The 26,376-nt window shown below is 41.7% G+C and overlaps 1 protein-coding gene across 2 annotated transcripts in view; it reads right to left on the reverse strand.

Moving 5' to 3' along the window:
• Window positions 1-24,882, reverse strand: part of LOC134205570 (sushi, von Willebrand factor type A, EGF and pentraxin domain-containing protein 1-like) — a 31,285-nt gene extending 6,403 nt beyond the window's left edge. Inside the window, exons 1-7 of one of the 2 annotated variants that reach the window (XM_062680918.1) lie at window positions 24,645-24,882; window positions 14,752-15,362; window positions 13,345-14,260; window positions 12,911-13,174; window positions 11,564-12,846; window positions 2,671-2,815; window positions 705-2,612 (exon numbers count right to left, since the gene is read on the reverse strand). In XM_062680918.1, coding sequence (XP_062536902.1) covers window positions 705-2,612; window positions 2,671-2,815; window positions 11,564-12,846; window positions 12,911-13,174; window positions 13,345-14,260; window positions 14,752-15,291 — 5,056 coding nt within the window. In that variant the 5' untranslated portion in view covers window positions 15,292-15,362; window positions 24,645-24,882. Of the gene's footprint in view, window positions 1-704; window positions 2,613-2,670; window positions 2,816-11,563; window positions 12,847-12,910; window positions 13,175-13,344; window positions 14,261-14,751; window positions 15,363-24,625 lie in introns of both variants that reach the window. The other variant, XM_062680917.1, reaches the window with a different exon arrangement.
• Between the last annotated feature and the right edge of the window lie 1,494 nt (window positions 24,883-26,376).

Consider the following 26,376-nt stretch of genomic DNA (forward strand, 5'->3'; position numbering starts at 1 on the left):
ATGCAGGACAATCGCGGATTACAAGATCTGGTGTGCAATGAAATGGAGCCATCATAAGCCTTGGTTTTGTGGATGACATCGACATCATCGGTGTAGATTGCAGAGCAGTGGAAGAGGCTTTTATGCCGGAAGACTGGGAGAATGGGGCCGATCATGAACTCTCATGTCTCACAACTAAGTACGTGGTGGCTGACAGAGAACGGGATAGTCCAAACGGTGTTCATCCCGAGGTGGAAATGGATGGGATGCGATTTGAGGTTGTCGACGAATCCATATTGGACACACATATTGGGACACTCGTTACATGTGCTAATGGTGTTAGATGGTTTGTTATATTCGGCCATTCTCGGCTGTCTTCGGATTTTTATCTACGAGTTTTTCGTGCGCAAGATTGATCGAATACTACTTGATGGTTTGTTCCGCACCTATCGGTCCGAAATGAAGTTTTGAAAACAAAACTGTTGAGAGCTGGATAAAGACAGCATCATACTTTGGCAATCTTGTCTACGGTTTATTCTCAAATGTTTTAAAAAGTTTAAGATAACGGGAATTCGACATTGATAATTAAAAATACCGTCCCATTTAAAATACATGAGGACCAAAACAGTTGGAAAATTATCTCAATTATTATCAAGTACACACGAATATGAGAAACGCAAACTTCATCATGTTTAAATAAGTTTACATTACTATCAAAAACTTACATTTACAAAAACTGGTTGTATCACTCCAGCATGACGTCCGCAAACATACAATTTCTGAAGGTCCGTGTAATTTGTATCCTTCTTCACACCGTAAATATGCCCGATTATCGGCATAGTCCACATAACCATTAGGAAGTGTTAGATTTCTTTCGCACTCTCGACAGAACTCCGACCTTGAAACTTTTACGGATCCAACGATTCTAGATTTTAAATCAGTCCACTTCACCAGATCTCCCTGATATGGTTCACAACTGTAATAATATTCTTTCATTTCATATCCAGTAAGCGCTCGGCTCCACATGTCTAAATAGGCAAGGTTGCCAACGAATGATTCCGTCTCGCTGAAGTCTCCCCCAACTGAATCTTGCTCTTGGCCTATAACGAACAAACCATGTGCTTCTATCGTTTTGTCACTGCTCAATCCATATCCAGTAGTGTGAAGTTTTCCATCGAGAAATATTTCGTACAATCCTCTACTGCTAGACCAAGTAAGGCATATAAAATGCCATTTCCCATCGTTTATGTGTACATTGGTGATCACGTGTTCTCCAGCCACGTACAGAACAAAACCGCTGTAATCAGTGAAGGTGAAGGCATTATCCATACTGGGTGTAGCATAAGATATTACTGATCCATAATTGAAATCATCACTAGTTTGTATCCAAGAGCACAGCGTAATTTCAGTTAAGTTGTGCATAGGGCCCGCAATTTCCACATAATTATTTATGCCAGATTTTTCGAACGACATAACAAAGTCCGGTGTTGTCAGAATTTCGCATCTTTCTCCATAGAAGTAAGGCGGACACTCACAAATTACGTTCATATAAACTTCGTCGTTCTCCAAATATGTTTTTTGTGTTGTAACCTTAGGATTGCGAAGCTTAACAGGCTTGCAGTATCCGTTGTTTCTGCAAGGGTTTCGATCACAGGGGTTATCCACTTCATTGCAAAGATTACCTTTCAATCCCTTTGGACAAACGCATTGATAGCTTCCCTTATCTGCTCTTACGTTATCAACATTTACGCAAATTGCATTTATCGGACATGGCATGTAATCACAAGGTCTCAAATGGCAACGTTTACCCATTCTACCAGGTGAACATGAACAGTTGAAGCCTACTCCGACGCTTGAACATACTCCATCGTACTCGCAGGGATTGGGAATACAAAAATTTCTCTTGATTTCACATCGACTACCTTCGAAATCCGGGGCACATTCGCAAATTGATACTCCACCAATTTCAACGCACGATCCACCATTCAAACACGTGTCTTGCCGGCAGGGATCTTCGAACCGCTCGCATAATGGACCGCTGTAGGGACCAGTGCAGTTACATTCGAATGAGGTTGCATTGAGTGCAACACATGAACCCGAGTTGTAGCATGGTGCTGAAGCACAAGCGCTCAATTGCTTTTCGCAGTGAGATCCAACGAATCCTTCTTCGCACAGACAACTATACAGTTCATTATTCGAAGGCTCCGGCATGCATTTCCCATGTGTTCCACAAACGGAGAACTCAGTCGAACATGGTTTCGAGTACTTCGGGAAGCAATCCTTTATCGAAGTTGAACCTCTTTGAGAAGTATGATCCTGTGGGCATTTATCACAGTTTATTCGGTTGTACAGCCCTTGGTACTCTCCGGGATCGCACTTTCGACAGAACGGCATCAAGCTTTTGTGGTACTTTTGTAGTTTTTCCTTTTTCATGAGCTTCAGCTTCGCAATGGTGCCAGGAGGACATTGAGGCTTACATTCTGAGGAATGCTTGCTATTGAGCTTTCTGGTTGAATAATTCAATGGGCATTGGATACAGCTGGTCTGACCTGTTAGCTCATTATAGCTCCCAATGGCGCAGGAAATACATGTATTCGTTGTTAGATTGTGATATGATCCTCGGGGACACTGTACTGAAATTGAATACGATATTAAAAGATTGATTATTGACAATAAAGTATGCATACGCACCACAAACCAATTTCTTAGCCACACTGCCGTCGGGACAGCGTATCGATTCATCGAGTTTTAAAACGCTTAGATCCATGTTTAGTTCACCAAGGCGTTTCCTGAGTTTGTCGTTGTTGTTGATATTTTGTAATTCGGTCTTCAACCTCTGTAGAAACATAATAAAGGCATTAGAGCTTGTTATAAGCAGACGAATATGTTGTATCAGACTATATCACTAGACTGGCTAGCTTCTTGATTGGTCGGGCACTTGCAACTGTTTCTTCATTTATGTGTGTCCAACATTTGTTTTTAAAATTGTTCTAAGCAAATCATTTCATCTTTATTTTAGTAAGACAAAACTCTTTTCACTTGAAAACTGCTACAATGATACTACACAATAAGGCGTATGAACGAGGTACGAACCGGTAGAACGAAGCTTTTCGTTCGTGAACCCTCCAGTAACGCACCCGTCGCTACTCCCATACCCAAGGAGGAAAAGAAGATTGGCCCCTCTTCTATTCGATATTTAGTTTTTCCATTCCAATCAAATGTGTGGATTTTTTAACAAAGCGGCCTTCGCTTTCGTTTATGCCTAATGTTACGCCTAAAAAGCAAGACACTACACGGTTAGAAAAAAGTACCTAATTTTAGGTACTTTTTTTCTTGCATCTCCCTCCCTTCCTTTTGTTGTCATAAAATGAAGAGCAAAACCACTCAACAAGGGCATTAAAGTGTGGGAACCCAACGTTGAGTAATCTTATGTTAACAAAAGTTGAGTGAAATTTACCTAACTTTTGGTTAGTTTCTAATTAAAATTAAGTATATTTTACTTAATATTAAGTGAATTTTACTTAATTTCAAGAAAAAATTACTTAATTTTGGGTTCCCACACTGAACCCCCGATTTGAGTGAAAAGTACCTAATATTAGGTACTTTTTTCTAACCGTGTAGAATCTCAGGTAGGAAGGGAGGAAATGAATAAACCGGTAATCGAACTTTGCAGCATCCCACGGAATGGCAGTCCGAAGCACTTTCTTCCTCCGCAAAAATATCTACAAGGCCACATGGAGATCACCTATCCAATCCAAAAACAGAAAACCGAATCGACCATGTCCTAATTGATGGTAAATTCTTCTCCGACATCACGAACGTCCGCACCCACTGCAGATCGGCTGGCTGAAAAACAACTCTACCACAGACCAGGTATTCGCCGTACGCCAGATATTGCAGAAATGCCGCGAATACAACGTGCCCACACATCATCTATTCATCGACTTCAAAGCCGCATATGATACAATCGATTGGGACCAGCTATGGCAGCTAATGCACAAAAGGAGTAATACGAAGGGCAGGGATTGACCGGATTTTCACGATGTCCGTTCAGTTATTTGGTTTCGCCGACGACATTGATATCATGGCACGTAACTTGGAGAAGATGGAGGAAGCCTACATCAGACTGAAAAGGGAAGCTAAACAGCTTGGATTAGTTATCAACACGGCGAAGACAAGGTATATGATAGGAAAAGGCTGAAGAGAGGACAATGTAACCCACCAAGAGTTTACATAGGCGGTGACAAAATCGACGTGGTTGAAGAATTCGTGTACTTGAGCTCACTGGTGACGCATCATGGAAGGGAATCGTACGTACTTTGGACTCCGCAAAACGCTCCGATCGAATTGAGTTCGCCGTCATGCCAAACTGATTATCTACAAAACGCTCAATAGTCCTGAACAATGCTCGTTGAGAATCAACGCGCACTTGGACTTTTCGTAGAATCTATCGTACTATATATGGCGGGGTGCAGATGGAAGACGGCACATGGAAGAGGCGAATGAACCACGATTTCCAGCAGCTGTTAGGAGAACCATCCTTCGTTCAAATCGCGTAAATCGGAAGACTGGGACGTGGGGTGGGCCGGGCACGTAACCAAAATGTCGGACAATAACCCGTTGAAAATGGTTCTCGACAACGATCCGACGGGCACAAGAAGGAGAGTTGCGCAGCGAGCAAGGTGGATCGATCAGGTGGAAGACGATTTGCGGACCCTCCGCAGACTGTGTGCATGCGGACGTGCCGCCATGGATCGAGTTGAATGGAGAATACTTTTATTTACTGCATTGTCCGCTCCGGCGTTAGTCTGAGAAATGAATAAATAAGAACTGCCAAAGGTGTCAACACTACCGAGTCTCTTCACGACCTCCGTTGTTGAATGACCACCCTCCTAATCGCAGTGCCGCACACACACGTTCTTCTACCTTGGGAATGGATTACTTTTGTCACTGTAGGACGACGCTCTGAAAAATGATGAGAAGATTTGGCAATCTAACCTATCATACAATACGCGCCTTCAACATTAGTAATAATAATAATAGTAATAATAGTCACACGACCCACGAGCGCAAAAATTCCCTGCCTGAGAACAAGCTTGATATGGACGTTCAAAAGTGCCTGAATGAAATATAAAGCTGGTGAGGATCGCTAGAAGGTGGGATGAAAGATCATTCGCCTATAATTTATTGTATGTAAAAGAAATTTATTAACAGCATAATATGTAGTTTAAAACGAATTTTTATGAATTTTACAAATTATAAATCTTACTCGCGTACTCTGATGATCTTATCTGCACCCGTCGAACCATATTCTGAACAGCCGTCGTGAGAATATCACCTTCGAAATACCACTAATCCATGATTTCTTTTTTCTATTTTCATAAATCAAATATTTAATAACTCGGAGGCGGTCCACAACAATTAAATGGATTTTCATCAACATTTTCCACTCCCATGTGCCTTGGACTAAAACTGGTAAAAATTAATCGTAAATTCTGAGAAACAACACAGGTTATTTATTAGTGAGTAGGCACCGAATACACTACTATCGTCAAGGTAAGAAAATTTTGTTCTTTTTTCAAAAGCATATGTTTCAAACCATGTATTTAAACTCATCGGTATGTCGGGATGACCCACCGAATACAAGTTTTATATGGGCAAAGTGGCGCCTGGGAAAGTTGAAAGTTGGAAAGCAACACCAAACTTTTAACAACCATACGAGATAATTTTAAAACGGTTTCATTATTGATAGCTTCCCACAAATTGATAGGGATCAGTATATGGTGGAATAGGCAAACTTTAATATACTATCTCGACTTGGAAATTTCTTCGTTATCGGTAATTGAAATTTAGCTTGTGAAATATTAGTGCAATTGGACGACTTTAAGTTTAGTATTGGACAAATAAATGGAAGAACAAAGAACAAAATAATAAGTAAGACGAAGTGACATTGTACGAATCATTCTGCATAATTATTACTAAGGGATATTGAAAACTAAACATAACACCTTTCGAATCAGTATAACAGTATCTCAGTGGACAACATGATCCCTGTACGGTTGATGAAATACGTGAATGTAATTACGTAGAAAACATTAACTGACTAAAACAGACAACTCCATTCACCTATATCTAATGAAATAAAATGACAAGATGACATCGTGCAGATTTTGACCACCCATAATAACAATAGACATCTACATTACATAAAAACTTGACAGCATGTTGACAATAAAATGACAAAACTGACTTAAGAAATCTTACGAAGTTCGATACGAATAGCCTTACTGACTAATTACCATGAACGTACTTCCCTCCGATTCAGTTGCAACAGCGTCTTCTTGGACGACATGTTCCGTGTACGGCTGGCAAAGTGCTTTGAAAGGAATTATGCAACGAGATCATCAAAGGCCTGGCGCAGAGGTTTCTACTCTAGTCCCGCCACTAAACCTCAAAAAAAAAGAAACCAGCTCTCATTACTTTCTTCTTCTTCTTCTTATTGGCATTACATCCCCACACTGGGACAGAGCCGCCTCGCAGCTTAGTGTTCATTAAGCACTTCCACAGTTATTAACTGCGAGGTTTCTAAGCCAGGTTACCATTTCTGCATTCGTATTTCATGAGGCTAGCACGATGATACTTTTATGCCCAGGGAAGTCGAGACAATTTCCAATCCGAAAACTGCCTAGACCGGCACCGGGAATCGAACCCAGCCACCCTCAGCATGGTCTTGCTTTGTAGCCATTACTTTCACACGACCCAAACAGCGCAAAAATTATCGATATTTTCAACATCTTCCAGTCGCAGCCTTGTTTTTACATTCACAAGACTAAACTTAAGAACTAATGATGTTTTAATTGACCGACTCTCAACATGGTTCTGTCAAATTGAATACCAAAACGAAAATGTTGACCAACACGTTCAAAGAAATAAATTTTATACAAAAAACCCAAATTAATCCACCTAGCGGTGACGATGCCTTTCTCGATTAAATCGTTCGGTTTCGCCTTAGTGTGACACACATCATACATACATGCAGTCAAGTCAAGTACGAGACACTGAGGATGACCTCACGGTTGAGGTCGAAATACGTATTTGTCAAGGTACAATTAAGTGGTGGAATTAAATGGGATTGTACAAAATCGTCTTATGACAAGTGAAGACATTCCACTAAAAAGCTCAAAATAATTTTCTTATTGGGATAACTGTTGAAACGCAGCGATCCACCATTACAGCTGAAGTTTTACGCGTAAATGTTCAATAATACGAGTTGTGTGTCACACATCGATTTTGCGTGCCTTTGTCTAATAAATGTACACGAAGATTTTGAAAATTAGGCCAATAATTCTCAAGGCCGACTGAAATATGACGTCAAATACATTAAGATTTTTCAACCAACGACACCTCCTCTTCCTTTTTCTTTCTTTTTTTCTGCCTTAATTCTTCTTTCTTGTTTCTATTACTTTCTTTCTCTTATTTTCTCTTCCTGCTTTCTTCTTCATTCTTGATTTTTCATTCTTAATTATTTATAATTTCTTGTTAATTCTTTGTTTTTTGTTTTCAATTCCTTATTATTTATTTTCGTTTCTTTCACCATTCACTATTCAACCACTCAACTTTCAGCCTTTCATTACATTACAACCTTATTATTTATTTTCGTTTCTTTCACCATTCACTATTCAACCACTCAAATTTCAGCCTTTTGATACATTACAACCTTTTGAAACTTTCAGCCTTGTGAGGCTTTCAGCCTTTTGAGTTCAGCCTTATGAGTACTCAGACTTATGTGTTTCAGCCTGAAATTTGAAAGTTCTTTAATAACAGTTGTTATTAAAACCCAATCAACGCAAGGATGTGCAAGCTGAGGATTAAAGGCCGTTTCTTCAACTATAGCATCATCAACGTGCACTGCCCACACGAAGGGAGACCCGACGACGAGAAAGAAGCGTTCTACGCACAGCTGGAGCAGACATACGATGGATGCCCACTGCGGGACGTTAAAATCGTCATCGGTGACATGAACGCACAGGTAGGAAGGGAGGAAATGTATAAACCGGTCATCGGACCGGATAGTCTGCACACCGTATCGAATGACAACGGCCAACGATGCATAAACTTCGCAGCCTCCCGCGGAATGGTAGTCCGAAGCACCTTCTTTCCCCGCAAAAATATCCACAAGGCCACATGGAGATCACCTAACCAAGAAACGGAAAACCAAATCGACCACGTTCTAATCGACGGTAAATTCTTCTCCGACATCACGAATGTCCGCACTTACCGCAGTGCGAATATTGAATCCGACCACTACCTCGTTGCAGTATGCCTGCGCTCAAAACTCTCGACGGTGTACAACACGCGTCGAAGTCGGACGCCGCGGCTTAACATTGGGCGGCTACAAGATGGTAGACTAGCCCAAGAATACGCGCAGCAGCTGGAAGTGGCACTTCCAACGGAAGAGCAGCTAGGCGCAGCGTCTCTTGAAGATGGCTGGAGAGATATTCGATCCGCCATTGGTAGCACCGCAACCGCTGCACTAGGCACGGTGCCCCGGATCAGAAGAAACGACTGGTATGACGGCGAATGTGAGCAGTTAGTGGAAGAGAAGAATGCAGCATGGGCGAGATTGCTGCAACACCGCACGAGGGCGAACGAGGCACGATATAAACAAGCGCGGAACAGACAAAACTCGATTTTCCGGAGGAAAAAGCGCCAGCAGGAAGATCGAGACCGTGAAGAAACGGAGCAACTGTACCGCGCTAACAACACACGAAAGTTCTATGAGAAGTTAAACCGTTCACGTAAGGGCCACGTGCCACAGCCTGATATGTGTAAGGACATAAACGGGAACCTTTCTTACGAACGAGCGTGAGGTGATCCAAAGGTGGCGGCAGCACTACGAAGAACACCTGAATGGCGATGTGGCAGACGAAGATGGCGGTATGGTGATGGACCTGGGAGAACGCGCGCAGGACATAATTCTACCGGCTCCGGATCTCCAGGAAATCCAGGAGGAGATTGGCCGGCTGAAGAACAACAAAGCCCCTGGGGTTGACCAACTACCAGGAGAGCTATTTAAACACGGTGGTGAGGCACTGGCTAGAGCGCTGCACTGGGTCATTACCAAGATTTGGGAGGAGGAAGTTTTGCCGCAGGAGTGGATGGAAGGTGTCGTGTGTCCCATCTACAAAAGGGCGATAAGCTGGATTGTAGCAACTACCGCGCAATCACATTGCTGAACGCCGCCTACAAGGTACTCTCCCAAATTTTATGCCGTCGACTAGCACCAACTGCAAGGGAGTTCGTGGGGCAGTACCAGGCGGGTTTTATGGGCGAACGCTCCACCACGGACCAGGTGTTCGCCATTCGCCAAGTACTGCAGAAATGCCGCGAATACAACGTGCCCACATCATCTATTCATCGACTTCAAAGCCGCATATGATACAATCGATCGGGACCAGCTATGGCAGCTAATGCACGAACACGGTTTTCCGGATAAACTGACACGGTTGATCAAAGCGACGATGGATCGGGTGATGTGCGTAGTTCGAGTTTCAGGGGCATTCTCGAGTCCTTCGAAACCCGCAGAGGGTTACGGCAAGGTGATAATCTTTCGTGTTTGCTATTCAACATCGCTTTGGAAGGGTAATACGAAGAGCAGGGATTAACACGAGTGGTACAATTTTCAATAAGTCCGTCCAGCTATTTGGTTTCGCCGACGACATAGATATTATGGCACGTAACTTTGAGAAGATGGAGGAAGCCTACATCAGACTGAAGAGGGAAGCTAAGCGGATCGGACTAGTCATCAACACGTCGAAGACGAAGTACATGATAGGCAGAGGTTCAAGAGAAGACAATGTGAGCCACCCACCGCGAGTTTGCATCGGTAGTGACGAAATCGAGGTGGTAGAAGAATTTGTGTACTTGGGCTCACTGGTGACTGCCGAAAATGACACCAGCAGAGAAATCCGGAGACGCATAGTGGCTGGAAATCGTACGTACTTTGGACTCCGCAAGACGCTCCGATCGAATAGAGTTCGCCGCCGTACCAAACTGACAATCTACAAAACGCTAATTAGACCGGTAGTCCTCTACGGACACGAGACCTGGACGATGCTCGTGGAGGACCAACGCGCACTTGGAGTTTTCGAAAGGAAAGTGCTGCGTACCATCTATGGTGGGGTGCAGATGGCGGACGGTACGTGGAGGAGGCGAATGAACCACGAATTGCATCAGCTGTTGGGAGAACCATCCATCGTTCACACCGCGAAAATCGACGACTGCGATGGGCCGGGCACGTAGCCAGAATGTCGGACAGTAACCCGGTGAAAATGGTTCTCGACAACGATCCGACGGGCACAAGAAGGCGAGGTGCGCAGCGGGCAAGGTGGATCGATCAGGTGGAAGATGACTTGCGGACCCTTCGTAGACTGCGTGGTTGGCGACGTGTAGCCATGGACCGAGCCGAATGAAGAAGACTCTCATATACCGCACAGGCCATTTCGGCCATAGTCCGAATAAATAAATAATAATTAATAACAGTTGTTACTCCTTCACGGGTTTTGCGCGTTTACTCTGGCAGACAGCCAGTAAGCAATAGAAACGAGCCGAAGAAAGTTTCCTAGCAGAACCCATCTACTGCAGCAGCGAAGAAGATTCCGAGCACTGGCACCAATAGATGTAGGCGAAAAGCTGCCGTCAAGCAGATCGCCCCAAGCATTAGAAAGAAAACGCGCGTGTAAGTTAGCAGAAAGAACTGCTCCATCTAGAAGCCCGTTGGCGCTAGAAAGAATCAGTGCTTGCCACCCAAAAATTCCATAATATATCATCTATTTGCCTCAAATTCCCAAAGGAAAAATAAAAATATGATTCTGAATAAGAAGAATATATTGAAGAAAATGAATCAGAAGAAGAAAGAGAAAAGATGAATAAGAAGATAGTAGATAGAGGATAGAAGTAGAAGAAGAAACTAAGTTTCCAAAAGAACATTCGAATGTAAACAAGAATATGAATTATGAGAAATCGACACGGAAAATTCCAATGAGCTGTTGCGCTTCGACACACCCTTCTAAAACAACAATTTTACCATTGAACCTTTTAACAAATTGCTTTGTAATTATTGTGTTGTAACTATTAACAAAATGATATTTATATATGAGGGGATCAAACGCAAAGGGGTGTAAGTGACAAAAAGTTAGTTTAGAGAAAAGTGGGTACAAAGTTTTTCAATATTTTTTCGGTTCATACAAATTGTACGAAGGTTAAAAAAAAATTCTGTGAATTTGCACTCTGCTTCTAACCTCCTCATATGATATTGGACCTTTTGAGCAGCGCCTCCTACCCCCGTCCCTAACGTTTAATACATGGGCAAGCTACAACTAAATTACTTGGTTTTTGGTACATGACTAGCATCTGTAGATTTCTTGCGATGAACAAAAAATCAAGTCAAGTGGTTGGAACGGGCCCGAGTTATAAACTTTGCGGACGGGAATAGGTGGTGCTGCCTAAATGTCCCTTCTGCATTGCTATTGAAAATCGAAGTGAAATATGTTTCGTTGCAATAGTGGATTTTCCATTTTCATACCTTGATGTTATCGGATTTCTTCCCATCCTGCTTCCACAATCCAAGTCTTTTGGACAGCTTTGTATACACATTAATTTTTATAGTAGCTCGATCGTCTCGTTTAACGTTCTGCCTTCGCCCTTTAGTGCGGCTCTCTCCACTGGCCTCTCGTTTCACAATATGATACTTTGATTTTTCATCGGGCTGTGGTGCATTGTCAGCACACGCAGGCAGCTCTGTGGTTATTATACAGTCTTCCTGCGATCCACATAAGTGCTCCCTCATACTGTTGGTGAAAACATCCTCCAGCTCATCTTGAGCATCCCCATCGCCACACAGTTCGTCTGTATCCGTACCAAGACTGATTGTTATAACTTCTTCCACAGCAGTAGGTTTTTCGATCGCCGTGCATTCAGGAATTGTATCGTTCAGCCATTTGGGATTACGGTTGTCACAAAATAAGATAGCTGAATTGTCTTCTCGGTCATGGAATGTGTGGTCAAAGAAACATGAAACTTCACACCACGTATGAGAAGAATTTTTCGCGCATACCGTTTGGCCATTTGGAGGTGAAGGAAGGTTCTCGCATTTATACTCTTTAACGGTAATGTTGAGTAGGCATTCAGCAGCATTGCCCGAGGTATCTTCTGCTCTATAAATTACTTGGTAATACCCAACATTGAAATACCCGAAGTCCATACTACGAGTTACTGTAACATTGTCTTCAGAATTATCAAATATGATAGGCTCATCCCAACTAATCAATGTCTCGTTATTGTTTTCTTGTGAAGATATGTAAAACGGGGATGGGTCGTTACAGTTTTCAATCACAGGAGCTGTCTGATCTATCACGGTAACTGTAAAGTTACATTTGGCCTTATTTTTGAATGAATCAACTGCTACGTACGTAAACAAATGAGTACCATTGTGCAGCTTTGTTCCAGTGGCTTTGATTGCTGGTTTTGTCCAAAATGTGAAATTATCGCCACCGTTGTCGAAAACGTATGGCCGGTTCAGCTGCTTAACGAGGGCAAAGCTGAAGTCATCGTGCATTGGCAAGGTGTAGTTGTTTGGGCACAAAAGATGCGGCGGTGTAACATCTACGCAGCGAGGTGTCTTTGTCTTTTGAGTCCACACACCATTCCGCTTTCCTCCGCAAGATTTTGTCGAGGGCCCGCCTTTGAGTTCAAATCCAAAATTACAAACCAATGTGCAGTTCGAACCGTGAGCTGATTTTTGCTCGGCACAATCCGTTGGATCATATTCACCAAATGGAATCACTGGTAGAGGTGAACATAGAATTTCTGGAAAGAAAAATGAATGATCAAAAATCCAGTAAAGTACAATATTGTACACATTTTATATTACGTTTACACGAAGTTTGTAGGCCATCCCACTTGGATAGAGGCAAACAGTTCCTGCTGCTGGAGCCAGCGAGATAAAAACCATGTCCACATTTAAAAGAGCAATCGGTATCGATTGGCATGGGTTCAGTAGAGCGCTCCAACGATGCACTGTAGTTCAAGAAAAAAGATTTGTTCCTCGGCGAATAATCGAAATGCAGATTCAAGTCTGGATTTTTGCAAACAGCGAGTCCGTAATATGGGATTTTTAGCGGTGGACATGTCTTAACTAAAATGAAAGTTAAATAATGAACAAGATTTCCTTGAACCTCGTGGTCATATTTCTAAGGGCAATATTCGCATACAAATCTGGTCGTGTTTTATTTTTACGAATAGGAATGTATAGATCGACATTTCAATTATTAGCATACTGAAGGTAACAAAACACTCAATACTTACGGACGCACTTTGGATCATTACCAGACCATACACCATTCTCCTGGCACAGTCGAATACTGTCTCCAACTAACTGGTACCCTGGTTGACATCTAGTTCCGCATGCCGCATTGAGAACTTGGCTGCATGCATTCGGTTGCTTCACAAAGTATCCATTATCAGGGGGTGCTAATTCAGGGCAAGTAATTACCTCACATCTCCCAGAGTCACCTGGTTTGTATCCACCTTTACAAACGCAATCACTGACGCTCATAGCTGGAATAACCAGCGTAATGTGATTGACATCAGGGCATTGCCGACACTTCCCGGCGTCATCCCAGTAGGTTCCATTGGCACATGGTTGACATTTGTCACGCAGTCCAGAGCCAGAGTATCCCGGTTGGCAGACGCATGAATAGTGACCTGAACTAGTGCTACAGCTACATGTGGCGTTTTTATCGCAACAGGTACTATTGACCAACTTCTCATTGTCCAAGCAAAGCACATCACAAAGTGTAGAGTTGACGCTTATGTTTTCCCCAGTTTTATAATCGCTGTGAAATGCTTTTCGGGCCAACGTTTCAAAATGATCAAAACTGTCAAGAAGAAAGCTGTGGGTATCACCAGGTGAGCTAGACATGTTATACAGCTCCGCATAGTTTCCACTCTGTATTCCTATTGAATAAATCGTCACATTGTTACGCTTTAGAGACTCTGCTAACGGAATTGGATCGCGACCATTCGAGAAACCATCGGTGATGAGAAATATTATCTTCTTACTGTCCGTTCGTGCATTTTGAAATATTTCTTCCGCTTCTTTCAGAGCGCCGTACGTGTAAGTGCCTCCGCCACTGAAATCTATTTTCGGTATTTGATAGTTCAATAGAAGGCATTTATCGTTGTCTTCTACAGAGGTTGATATCTGATCAATATGACGAAACTAAAAAAAATATAATTTAATTTACAATATGCGTGCATATATGGAAGCATTATACTTTAAATTGAAAATGTTTAATATGATATATCTTTAACAATATTTTACAATAAATTGGTTCTTTTGTTTCAATTGATTTTATTTGTGTGTTCTTTTTTGTAAGCCTAAAATTTTGCATTTTCGGTGTATTAAACTGAACAACCTTTTTGTGCAGTATATATTGTTTTCACATAACTCCATTTATTACCTCAACAATTACCAAGAAGCCAAAAATACGGGACAAACCGTTTTTAACTCACATTTTGTGAAATTTTCAAAGCGTTTTAGCTTAGGCCCTTCTCAAATTTAGGATAGAATCAAAAAGGTTATGCAAATTATGTTTGTAGGCATAAAAAAACATATGCAAAATTTCAGGCAAATAAAATAAATACAAAAATAAATCGATCATCAAATTCAAAAGGAACCGCTCTGTGTAAATGATTCAAACGATTACTCACAATTTTCATCTGCGAGCTAAACGTGATGACCGCAACTCGCGTGTAGTTGTAGCTGACATTGAAATCGGACAGCAGTTTTTTCACAAATTTGATCTCGCTGTAGAAATTTGCTTTGCCCACGCTGGAACTGGCATCAATAAGAAACACTATGTCAACTCGTTTATGTTTTGTTTTGATTTTCTCTACGCTCTTCTTGAATGTCCCACTCAAACGGTCGACCTTGCCTTTGATAACCGAGTTCTCGTTCTTGATTATTTCGTTGCTCATAGTAAGCCCCTCCTGTGAACCATTGCTGTCAACCGCAAAATTACGAAACGATAACATATCTCGAATACTGCTCACTGGCGGTTCCTGAAACGGAGATTCTACGGCGCCAGCCGGCATTGGTTCATCGTACTCCTGGTACTCGTCTATGGTGGACGGCGAAACAGATGACGATAATGGGGGCTCGCCATCCTCTGTATATACAACGGCAAAGTTGAGTAAGATGATGCACAGCGCCAGACAGCATGGCGCCTGGCGTAATGCGGAAACACGCATGCCCCACACTTGAATTTCTGCGCTGCTCAACACGTCGCGTCGAGTTGTTATCGTTATTATGATGGTATTCACTGTTGAAAAAATAAAACCGATTTTTTTTATTGGTATAACATATTCATTGATTGATAACTTTTATGAGTTCATTCGTTCATTTAGCAGGGTAAAAGTAACTTTCACTCAAATATAAAATGCCGTGGAAACTGTAAAAATACTACAAAATCAGCTCAAAATGTAGGACGAATATTGAAGTTGTAAATGCCATATTAAACGATGGCATAGAGGAGCAATAAATTCAAAATTTGAATTAGTCTATAGTGTCCATAGAACGTGGTCTCCACTTAGCGTGTGTTCAAAGGGGTAAAATTGCCAATCCGGAGATGATGAGTTCGATTCTCGAGCCGGTCTAGCATGTATTCGGGTGGAAGCATTCTCGATACCCTGGACATTGTACTTGCCAGTGCCACACAAGATACATACTCATGCAATGGCGGGCAAAGAAAAACTTTCAATCACATAACGACTGACGAGTGCGACAAGATGGGGGTGGCCGATCCCAAGTGAGCCAACTGCGGCGACAAACATCGGGCCACCAGAAAGGGCTGCCCAAAGCGAGCCGAGTTCCTAAAAATCCGGAAAAGGCTTCAACCAGATACCTACCGAAGAAGAACCGTGTTCCTGTACTCAACGAGGTGAACGAGGCGGCTCCCCGTCGAGCAATTCCAATCCTTCCAACGTTGGTTCAAGCTCCATCCTCTAGCGAATGACCCCCGCTCCCTCTTCCTGGGTTCCGCCGGCAAGAAGATGATGATCCTCTACTCCCGAGGATTCCGCTCCGCTCTACACTCCGGAGCAGCTGGTTCCAATATTCAGCCAACTTGCAGCTCGGCTTCGAAGCTGCAAATCCCTTTTCGCCATTGAAAATGGCTTCTAGATTGAGTCTAGTAAACTGGATCGCTCGTCGAACTCAGCGATTTACTTCAGGAGAAGGAGATAGACGTGGCTTTCATCAACAAAACCCACTGGTAAGGTAAGTGCAACAATTTCGGGTTTTAGGCTGGTGATGTTCGATCAAACAAGCTCCAGAGGGAGAGAAGTGGCAATCACTTTGCGGAGCAACATCGCCTGCCGCTTGCTGCCGGACTTCAAGCTAAAAATCATAGAAGCCGTTGGAGTGGAAATCACCACCTCCGTCGGAGTCGTCACGTTCATCGTGGCTTACTGTCCAACACAAGTAAAAGTCGACAACGGCACGTCGGCCGAACTACGAAGGGATATTGTCAAGCTAACTCGGCGGCAGGGGCAGTTCATCATCGCCGGAGACCTGAACGCAAAGCACCAACCGTGTGGCAGCACCGTCTCAAACCGGAACGGAATCGTCTGGTCCAACGACGAGCTGGAGCGCACTACATCATCCTGAGCCCTGACAGCCCTACCCAGTTGACACGGTCCGGGTCCCATTCAACGCTCGACATCTTCATCACATACATAAACGATCACGTCTCCCAGCCGGTCGTCTCCAAGTGCTCAGCTTGGACCACTATCCGGTGGTGGCTGAAGTTGGAACTTCGGTGAATCGGAGCGAGCTAACCCGGCGTAACTATTACAAAGCCGACTGGGGTCGATTTCAACAGTGCGTGGACGAGAACATCGACTACCAGCGGCATCCGGTGTCATCCGCAGACGTCGAGCAGCTGTAAGTCATCCAGAAGGCGTTATCCCTAGCCCGTGAGCAGCATGTACCAAAGGCACGTCAGGTAAGCACCACGCTAACCATTGATACACTCACCAAAGATTTAATCCGTCTGTGAAATGTCACTCGCAGGCAGTACCAACGTACTGGGCTGCCTGCGCTTCAGACCCAGTGCAATCGCATGACCAAAATTATCCATGCCAGAACGGTGGCGATATAACGATTTTTCCAATAAGATCCACGCTCTCTCAGAATATGATAATCCATTCTGGAAGCTAACCAAAACTCTAAAATCCAAGCCACGGCTTTTTCCACCTTTGATCCCACTAGACAACAATGGCTCTAAGGATCGCTTGATAACTCATGCAGAGAAGGCAGCCGAAATAGGTCGCCATTTCGTCAGCTCACACAATCTTGAACAGAGCATCATCAGTCCACATGAAGCAGTCGTCAGGCGAGCTTGAGAACAACATCCATCTGACTCCAAACGACTTCTCGGAGGAGTTGGAGATCACAGCTGACAAATTGACGGCCTGTATCAAATCTTAAAAAAAAACATTAAGGCGCCAAGCTTCGACAGCATCCTAAATCTCGAGCTCAAATACATGAGTGCTCCATTCTTTGAGCACCTTTCTGTGATCTTCAATCAGTGTCTACGACTCAGCTATTTCCCATCGAAAGTCTACGAAAGTCATTCCCATCCGGAAGCCTGGGAAGGATCCTTCCTCTCTAAATGCCATCGTCCCATCAGCCTTCTCTCAGGGTTATCCAAGCTGTTTGAAAAAGCAATTTACCACCGTCTACTCGAGTCTGTCGAACGACATATCCGAGAGCACTTGATGCTTTGTCAATTACATAAGTTAGATGGTTTCTATAGGTTAATTGTGAATCCAGTAGAACACTCAAATCTTTCACGCAGTGTACTCGCTCGATAATCGTATTATATCGCCTGTAATTATCGCCTAAAGAAGGTAATTATCGAGCATTTGGCCGGATTGACCACCATTCAACCACACCACACATGCCACACCAGTTGGCAAAGGCATGAATTTGCTCCTACTCCTAGCTGGAGGACGACGATGCCGGTAATCCGCTGGTAAATAAGAAACAGAAGCTGCAGCAGCAAAGCAATCAATCAGAGCGGAAGGAGAAGTACCCGCCAATTTTCGTCAGGGAAGACCCTTCAAGTCTGCGTATCGAGCTACGGGACCGAATATCAAAGGGCACATTGAGATGCATAATCAAGTTGTGCTCTAATCTAGGAACTTTTTTCAAATAGGCGTAACTGTATTTGACCTTTTGAAACGACTCTTACTATTTCTATTCAGCATTTTTCGTTCATCTAACGCTACTGCCTGATAGATCGCTATTTATTCTTTCTGTTGTTGTTTTATCAGTTGACCAAAATAGTTTGAATTAAGAGCACAATCGCCATTCCAAAAATCAAGGTCAGAATCAATTACTCCCATTTGAAAAAAGTTCCTAGTAATGGTCTTGTTGGCCTGTTGTCTGGGACAAAGCCCCAATACTACAGAGTACTGGAACTACTGAAGAAGGAGAAACTGGAGTATTTTACTCACGACGTCCCCAGCGACAAGCCACTAAAGATGGTGTTACGTGGCCTCGATGATAGGAACATCGAGGAACTCGAAAAGCTACTGGGTGAATCTGGACTGACACCCATCAACATTCACAAGATTGCTAGGAAAGACAAGTCCCGGAAGTACCGTGACCAGCTCTATCTGGTACACCTGAAACGTGGATCTATCACCCTAAAGGAACTTAGGATGATTAAAGCGATCGACAGCACCGTTGTTGAGTGGCAGCGGTACAAGCCGGTACATCGTGACGTAACACAATGCATGAATTGTTGCAACTTTGGTCATGGCACCAGGAATTGTCATTTGGCTCCTCGCTGCATCAAGTGTGGCGACGCTCATCAATCAGAAAAATGCCTCTGGTATATTATTGCAAAAAACCCTGACATGCATCAGCTTGACGTCAAATGCGCCAACTGTGGCGGGAACCATGAAGCCATCGCTAAAGAGTGCACTAAACGAACGGAATTCGTTGAGATCCGTAAAAAGGCCAGTAGCAAGAATCAGCCGGCGAGAAGACAACCTCCGAAACTCAATGAACAGAATTTTCCCAAGCTCATTCCTCGACAACATCAAGCGCCTGAGACAACATCTACACAGGTTCATCCAGCCAATCAACTATGGCCACCGCTGCCTCCTCCAGGATTTCGGCATCAAAACGAAGGTGAGTCGCCACTATCGGAGAGTACGGCTCCACTTTACACGCCGGAGCAACTGGCTCCCATCTTTACTCAGCTGGCAGCTCGATTGCGAAGCTGCAAAACTCGCTTCGATCAAATTCTCACATTGGGAATGTTCGTGATTGAAAACGGATGTTAATATGGCACCAATTGAAGTAAATACTAGCTACTCAGGCTGGTTGTTTAGATTTAAGTTAGGTAGGATTATTACAATTAATTAATTAAAACCCACACCAAACGCCATATGGCATGATATGTAAATTAGTTTTCCAAACATTTCACAATACATTGTAAAAAATCAAATTTGAAAAGCTGAAGAACCTAGGGTTAAACACTCAAAATGTAAAAATCGCTTGTCAAACAAAGAAAAAAATATGAATAAAGAAGAATTTTACTGCTACTACTACTCGAGTGGAGCAGCTCTAGAAGCAAAGCGATGCGGCAGATGTGATTGACTCCGCGCTAACGTCGATGACGCCGAGTGTTTGGTTGGCCATTAGAACATTACTGGTCGCGGCGAAGATAGACTCGGCTGGAAGTCTCTCGTCTTCGAACACGCTGGCAAATTTAGTAGCAAATAAATTGCAAATCTCCTGAGGTGTTTTAACACATTCCCCATTGAGTGTCATCGATGATGGCAAGCCTACTTCATAACGTTGCTCATTCACATAGCTCCAGAACGATTTCGGATTGGTTTTTAGTCGTCTCTGTATGTCTTTTTGATAACGTTGAAACATAGTGGCGTTTTAGTGGTAGAGTACAGAATTTTGTCAATCGTTTTAAAGCAGATTTTTTAGTCTTTTTTAATGAACGAAGACACTGCGTCATCCACGGGATTTTTCGATTTTTCTTGCGTGAGAAGCAGTACAGTTTCCGACGTGGTCGATCAACCGTACACCAACTGACCCGAGTAACCAACGTCCTCAGACGGAACAAGCATGTCTTTCACACAAGGGACCCTGCTGTTCAACCTGTTCACCTCCGACATGCCAGAACCTTAAGAAGGCGGCACTTTGTCACTGTTCGCTGATGTCACCTCTATCATCTACAGGGGACAATTCATTCGAGCGCTCGTGGCAAAACTTCGACGAGGCCTGGATGTCCTGACAGATTATTTATATAATTATATAAGACCTAGAACATTTACTCCCACTCCAAATCACACAGGCTTTTTCCGACTAAGGACCTCAAAATCATCCTCAGTGGCACGACCTCGGAATGGGCCAAGGAGGCTTTCTACTTAGGCTTGACCCTAGACAGCAAGCTTATTTTCAGGGAAAGGTATCATAATGCAACGTTCTGTTTAAATTGCTTGTCATTTTTCAAAATAAACTTGTTGTCTACAAGCAAATCATTCTCCCTGTGATCGATTCAGCGGTTCTCAATCTGGGGACATGTAATCCTGGGGTACCTTTGCTGGTCTCTGGGGACCTGAGACAAAAATGCCTGATGGCGGATGTTTTATTATAATTTCATGTATATTGCTGTATATTGTATTGCCTTCTTCAGAGTACCGGATAGTACCGAATCTTTTTGTCTATTGAAGAAATTTGTTGACCTGAATTAAGAGTACAATGCTAGGGTTTGGGTCCTGGTGAGATTCTCCAATCAAAAGCCTAAGGTCAAAATCTATCATGTCCTTATAATGTAACCATAAAATGGTCATTTACCATAAAATACACCCAGGTTTTTTTTTTACACGGTTTGGTTTTGGTCGTTTAAGACCTTCAGGGTCAATGAAGCAATGAGTTAACCCCACCAAAAAGTTCAGGTTAACCAAGAAATTAATGAATTCCAACCGCGTAAAAAAAAAACCTGGGTGTAATATCACCATACTAGTCGACCCGGTAGACGTTGTCCGACGAAAAAATCCCGAAGTAATTAGAATTAAGCATCGGGATAAAAATAAGGCATATTCTGAGTTATACGATTGTGATCCATTGTTGTTCCTTTCCGAAGGCATTTACGACTTAGAAAATACTAACGGCACTGACTGAGATTGAGCCCAGGCAGACTGGTAAGCAGGTATGCTTTCCACTCAACCAATTGGGACGAAATTGTTGAACCATTGTAAACCATTATTTTATAGCTCCAGTTTCAGAATTTTTAGGATTTCTAGCCACAACAATTTGTAAATAAAAAAACAAAAGCAATAGATATACAATGCAAGAAGTTCGAGATAGGCATTTAGTTGACGAAATACAAATTAGCATAACTATGCTGAAAATAATCCGATTATAATAAAGCCGGAACCATCGGACGCTGAAATTCTTCTAGTGCGAATATGGGTATCAAACTTCGCGGCTTTACGAGAGGGCGATTGATTACAGAAACATTTTCGAGAAAGGATTCTCGACCTGTATCCATCATTAGCCGGGAAATTAGTTCTAGTTTCTGGGTAAAAAATCATCACAAATAATGGCAAACAAAATTGCATTATTCACATACCTTTGAAAAAACCCGGAACAGGACTTAAAACTAGAGAGATTTCTACGTTCGATGGTTCTGGCTTCATCAAAAACTGATTATTTAAAGCAAAATTAGATTTCTTTGAATTTCGTCAAATTGTTGCCTATCTCTATCTTTTACTCCTGTACTGTAGATACTTGACTTCTCTAGTCATAAAAAATACTAGCCCAGACCGGGTTTCGTCTCGAAATCAGTCACCTTCAGCATGATCTGCTTTGTAGCAATGCATATTTTTGCTGAGCTATAGAAGGCCTGGATGCACATCGCAGCATTATAATACATACCTATAATGTACTTTTCAGATTCTCAATTCTCAAAAGTTCTGCCAAAACTTCTATCATATTTCTGAGAACAGGAAATCAAATTTCTCAGAAACTGACACATATCCTTTCATTCCTGGAATCTCGATTCGAATTGCAAATTTTTAATGAGGATCCCAAACTTGAAAAAAAAAATCTTGAACTTAAAAAAAGGTTCATTATTTCAAAATCCTCTTGGAAATTTTAAAGTTCTTTTCCTTCGTTGACGATGTTTCAAAGTCAAATTGTTATATTTTCATTTCTAGAACGATGAAACTCTTATGCTCTGGGAAATCAAAAAGAAAACCAAGACTGGAGCGGAAGTCGAACCCATGGTCTTGCATCAGTAAAACTTCATGTTTAGGGAACTATTTTATTTTTCGAAAACATCAAACATCTCCATTTTTACCGTTTCTCAGGGAGTATTTGTAACGCATTTGTGTTATAAATAACTTTAATATAGCAGTTATCAATGTTACCAAAGTAAAAAATTGCTAAGTCAAGGTATGTAAATTCTCGAACGTTAATTCGTCGGAAGCCCAAAATTATTTTTTGAATATTCAATCGTTTTGATATATGCTTCTTCTTCTTCTTCTTATTGGCATTACATCCCCACACTGGGACAGAGCCGCCTCGCAGCTTAGTGTTCATTAAGCACTTCCACAGTTATTATCTGCGAGGTTTCTAAGCCAGGTTACCATTTTTGCATTCGTATATCATGAGGCTAGCACGATTATACTTTTATGCCCAGGGAAGTCGAGACAATTTCCAATCCGAAAATTGTCTAGACCGGCACCGGGAATCGAACCCAGCCACCCTCAGCATGGTCTTGCTTTGTAGCCGCGCGTCTTACCGCACGGCTAAGGAGGGCCCACGATATATGCCTTGATATATGCCTACAGATAAATTTTCTAAAAAAAACAGAGGGTACCTCAAGCTATGCATATATCTGAAGGGGTACCACTGGAGAAAAAGGTTGAGAACCACTGGATCACGGCATGCTAAATAGTCTGGGATGTTTGCGCCAAAACCCACCATCTCAAACTGCAACGGGTACAAAACAAATTCCTGCGGATGATCATGATCACCCCACCCAGGATAAAAACATCTGAGGTCCATCGTCTGGCAGGGAAGAAAACGGCGTTCACCAGAGCGGTGAGTGTAAAAAAAGGTTCAGTGTTCGTTGCCTACACTCTGACCAAGAAGCTATTAGGGCGCTTGTTCTAAATTAGGTTATCAACTAACGCGCGAACTAACTTGTTTGCGATTTCAAAATAATGCATCACGCTTTAGGTTTTCATGTAAAAACGGATCATTTCACTAATTTCTTTAAGAAATCATTTCGCTCTAAAAAGTGTTTATATTTAATTTGGGGGCAATTAATTGTTTACACACGCAAGAGTATCCATTGTTATATGTGTTGAACGTTAATTTACTGTTATTTAGCGAAGGAGAACAAATCTACGAATCTACGATGATTCAAATGGATGATTCAACTCAGCCATGATTTTTTTAGGTGCTGAGTTGGGTGCGTTTCAACTCACGAGTGATTTGAATCGTTTATGAGTTTTGAGATATTGAGTTTTTCCCAACACTGGCAGTCACTGCTTTTGGTTCATTGAGCAAACCCAGCAAACCATTCCAAATTTTTAACCAGAAGGACGAGATTTTTGCTCGATAGGTTCCTAACAGTTAGTTCTAAAACGGTCTTAGCGCGTTGTTTGATGCTACATACCTGAAGAATGTAAATTCGGTAGATGAAATTGGCAATTCCGTTACTGCAATTAAGTGTTTCACTTCCTCACACCTAGTTTGAGACAAACAAAAGTGGATACATTTTTATTATCTCGAATCTGTTAATTTTTGTCACTTACTTCCGCGCCAAACAAAATGATGTAAAGTGCTACTAAATTACATACATGTTAAATCACAAATTTCTAAATTAATGATTTCGTGTGTGTTACTTCTACGTGAAGTTAAACGATTTACAATGATATGGAAATGCTAATATCATCTTCCAAACTTGGACGTACATGTTCATGATAGCATTAGAGGCGAAGGTATAAATTGATAGTTCCGTTGGTTGCGACGAGACGGACGCAATGAGAAAACAGAACTGTGCAATAAAAGTCGATTTGACTAAATGCTGATGTCATATTAGAAATTTGTGATAGCGCACATATCGATAGACCTTCCTTCCGCACGCGATGGCATATGAGAATATCAGTCAAACCACCTTCCTTTTGCCAGTGGAGATATATCAGCTTCCACACTCATATTCTTCCTCCCCTTCATACGGGAGCTTTGCTATCGAAGGTCGCGAGTACTGTGCTATCACAAATTTCTAATATGACATCCGCTCGCTTTCAAATCGACTTCTATAAAAACAGTTCTGTTTTCTCATGCCTGCCGTATCCTAACGGAACTATCAATTCTATACCTTTGCCTCTAATGCTATCATGAACATGTACGTTGCGACGTTTGGAAGATGATATTAGCATTTCCATATCATCACCAATTTCTATTGAGAAAACCAAAAAAAGGTTACAAAACTGAGAAGCTATACAATAAATACTACGAATTAATTGCAATGCTAACCAGGCTCACTGATAAGAACCTGTGTTCGTTTCCGGTCGTTCCACTATGTGAGATCACTTGAATGGCTATCTACTATCGCTGGCTAAGCAAGCTTCCACTAGTAAGCGTACGCACTGTTCTCGCTTCACTCGACTGCTTTCTCGAAGATGTTCTTCAACCCGCGATCTGCAACAAACTGAATGTTCATTCATGTCTCAGGACCACTTTACGGAACGGAATTATGTTTATAATGGTTCTTTATCAGTAGGAATACAGCCGTTTGGTATATATGTTACTCTCTGAAAAATAAAATATATTGACATCAGAATAGCCTGTAGTATAGCACAGATTGAGTCGATCAGACTGTGGACTGAGCATAGTTGTTCAAATACCACTTTATGAAGTGCGAGGTAGGTATTATAACAATATTTAAAGGAAAAAAGCATTAAAGAACTTCCATAATACAATTTAGATTTAAAGAGAGATGAACCAAATGAATCTATTATTGGTCCGAGCTCCACCCTTGCGGTGCTCATGAACCGATCTTCGTGGACCATGTGCTCATTCGGGTTGTTTGAACACGACCACGCACATGTTTTGTTAGCTTCAACGTTGCTAAGCAACGCGACAGGGCTGCGATATATAGAACTAACATCAAACAAAACTCAGCGTGTATTAATTGGTTTATGTTTTTATTAATATATACGATTTGTTTTTGCTTTTTTATTATCCAAGAGTTACAATAATTATAAATTAATGTAATAAGCAAATACAGATTATTACGTTGTTGCATTTCCTTTGTCACATTTAGCTTTTTCACTGAGTTGTTGTTACTGCGCTTCTCTAACACGACGTCGACGTGTCCATGATTGTAACCCATTCGCATATAAATGTCTAAAATATCTGCGTTTCACCGTATTATCTAATTTTATTCTGCAAAGTTTGTACCGTACATTTTCCTTTTCATTACTTGCCATACTGTTTGTATCTTGGATCATTCCTATTTTCGTTTTAGCGTTGATTTTTTCGTCAAAGCAATTTTCAACTTTGTTACTAAAAATGCATTATCATTCAAAGATTTTTTTTCTGTATTTTTATCATTCATTTTTTCTTTATCTCAAACATATTAAATGAAGTGAAAGACATCAATTAGACTGTTTTTTTGCTAATTGATACGCGATGCGATCCAAACAATAGGTTCCATTATGCCATTATTTGTATTTGTTGACTACTAACTAGAAAACTAATCACAATTTGTTGTCATATTTGTTAAATATTCTGATTTATTTTTCGTTATTAACCATAGCTACTGATGTCGATCTGGTAGTTTGCGCTTCAGTGTTCTATTTTTGCTTTTGTCGTGTTCCCAAATTGGTATAAACAAGCGAAATTATTATGGATAATAATATTCAATACTTTTTTCTAATTCGTATCTATCACGTTATAAGTTTTCCGGAAACAGTATTTTCTTGGAGATTATACCGTAAAAGTTAGATGAATTCTAAACAAATTATGCAAACTGTTGATTGTTTATGCTTACAAACGAATAAGAATCCGTTAGAGTTTTGATAATTTCATTTAAAAAAAATACAATTATTATAGATATTCTTACAATCTTATATGGATTTTATAAGAGTAAATAAAATACATTCTAACAACCTATCAGCGGCGTCGCTCATGTCATAGCCACTTCAAGCTAGATGACTACGTATGTACGCTATATAGCGTTATTCAACACTGCGTGAATGCGGCGAATGTGTGTCCCTATAGTA

This window comes from Armigeres subalbatus, chromosome 1, assembly GCF_024139115.2.
Source record: "Armigeres subalbatus isolate Guangzhou_Male chromosome 1, GZ_Asu_2, whole genome shotgun sequence".
Classification (NCBI taxonomy): Eukaryota; Metazoa; Arthropoda; class Insecta; order Diptera; family Culicidae; genus Armigeres; species Armigeres subalbatus.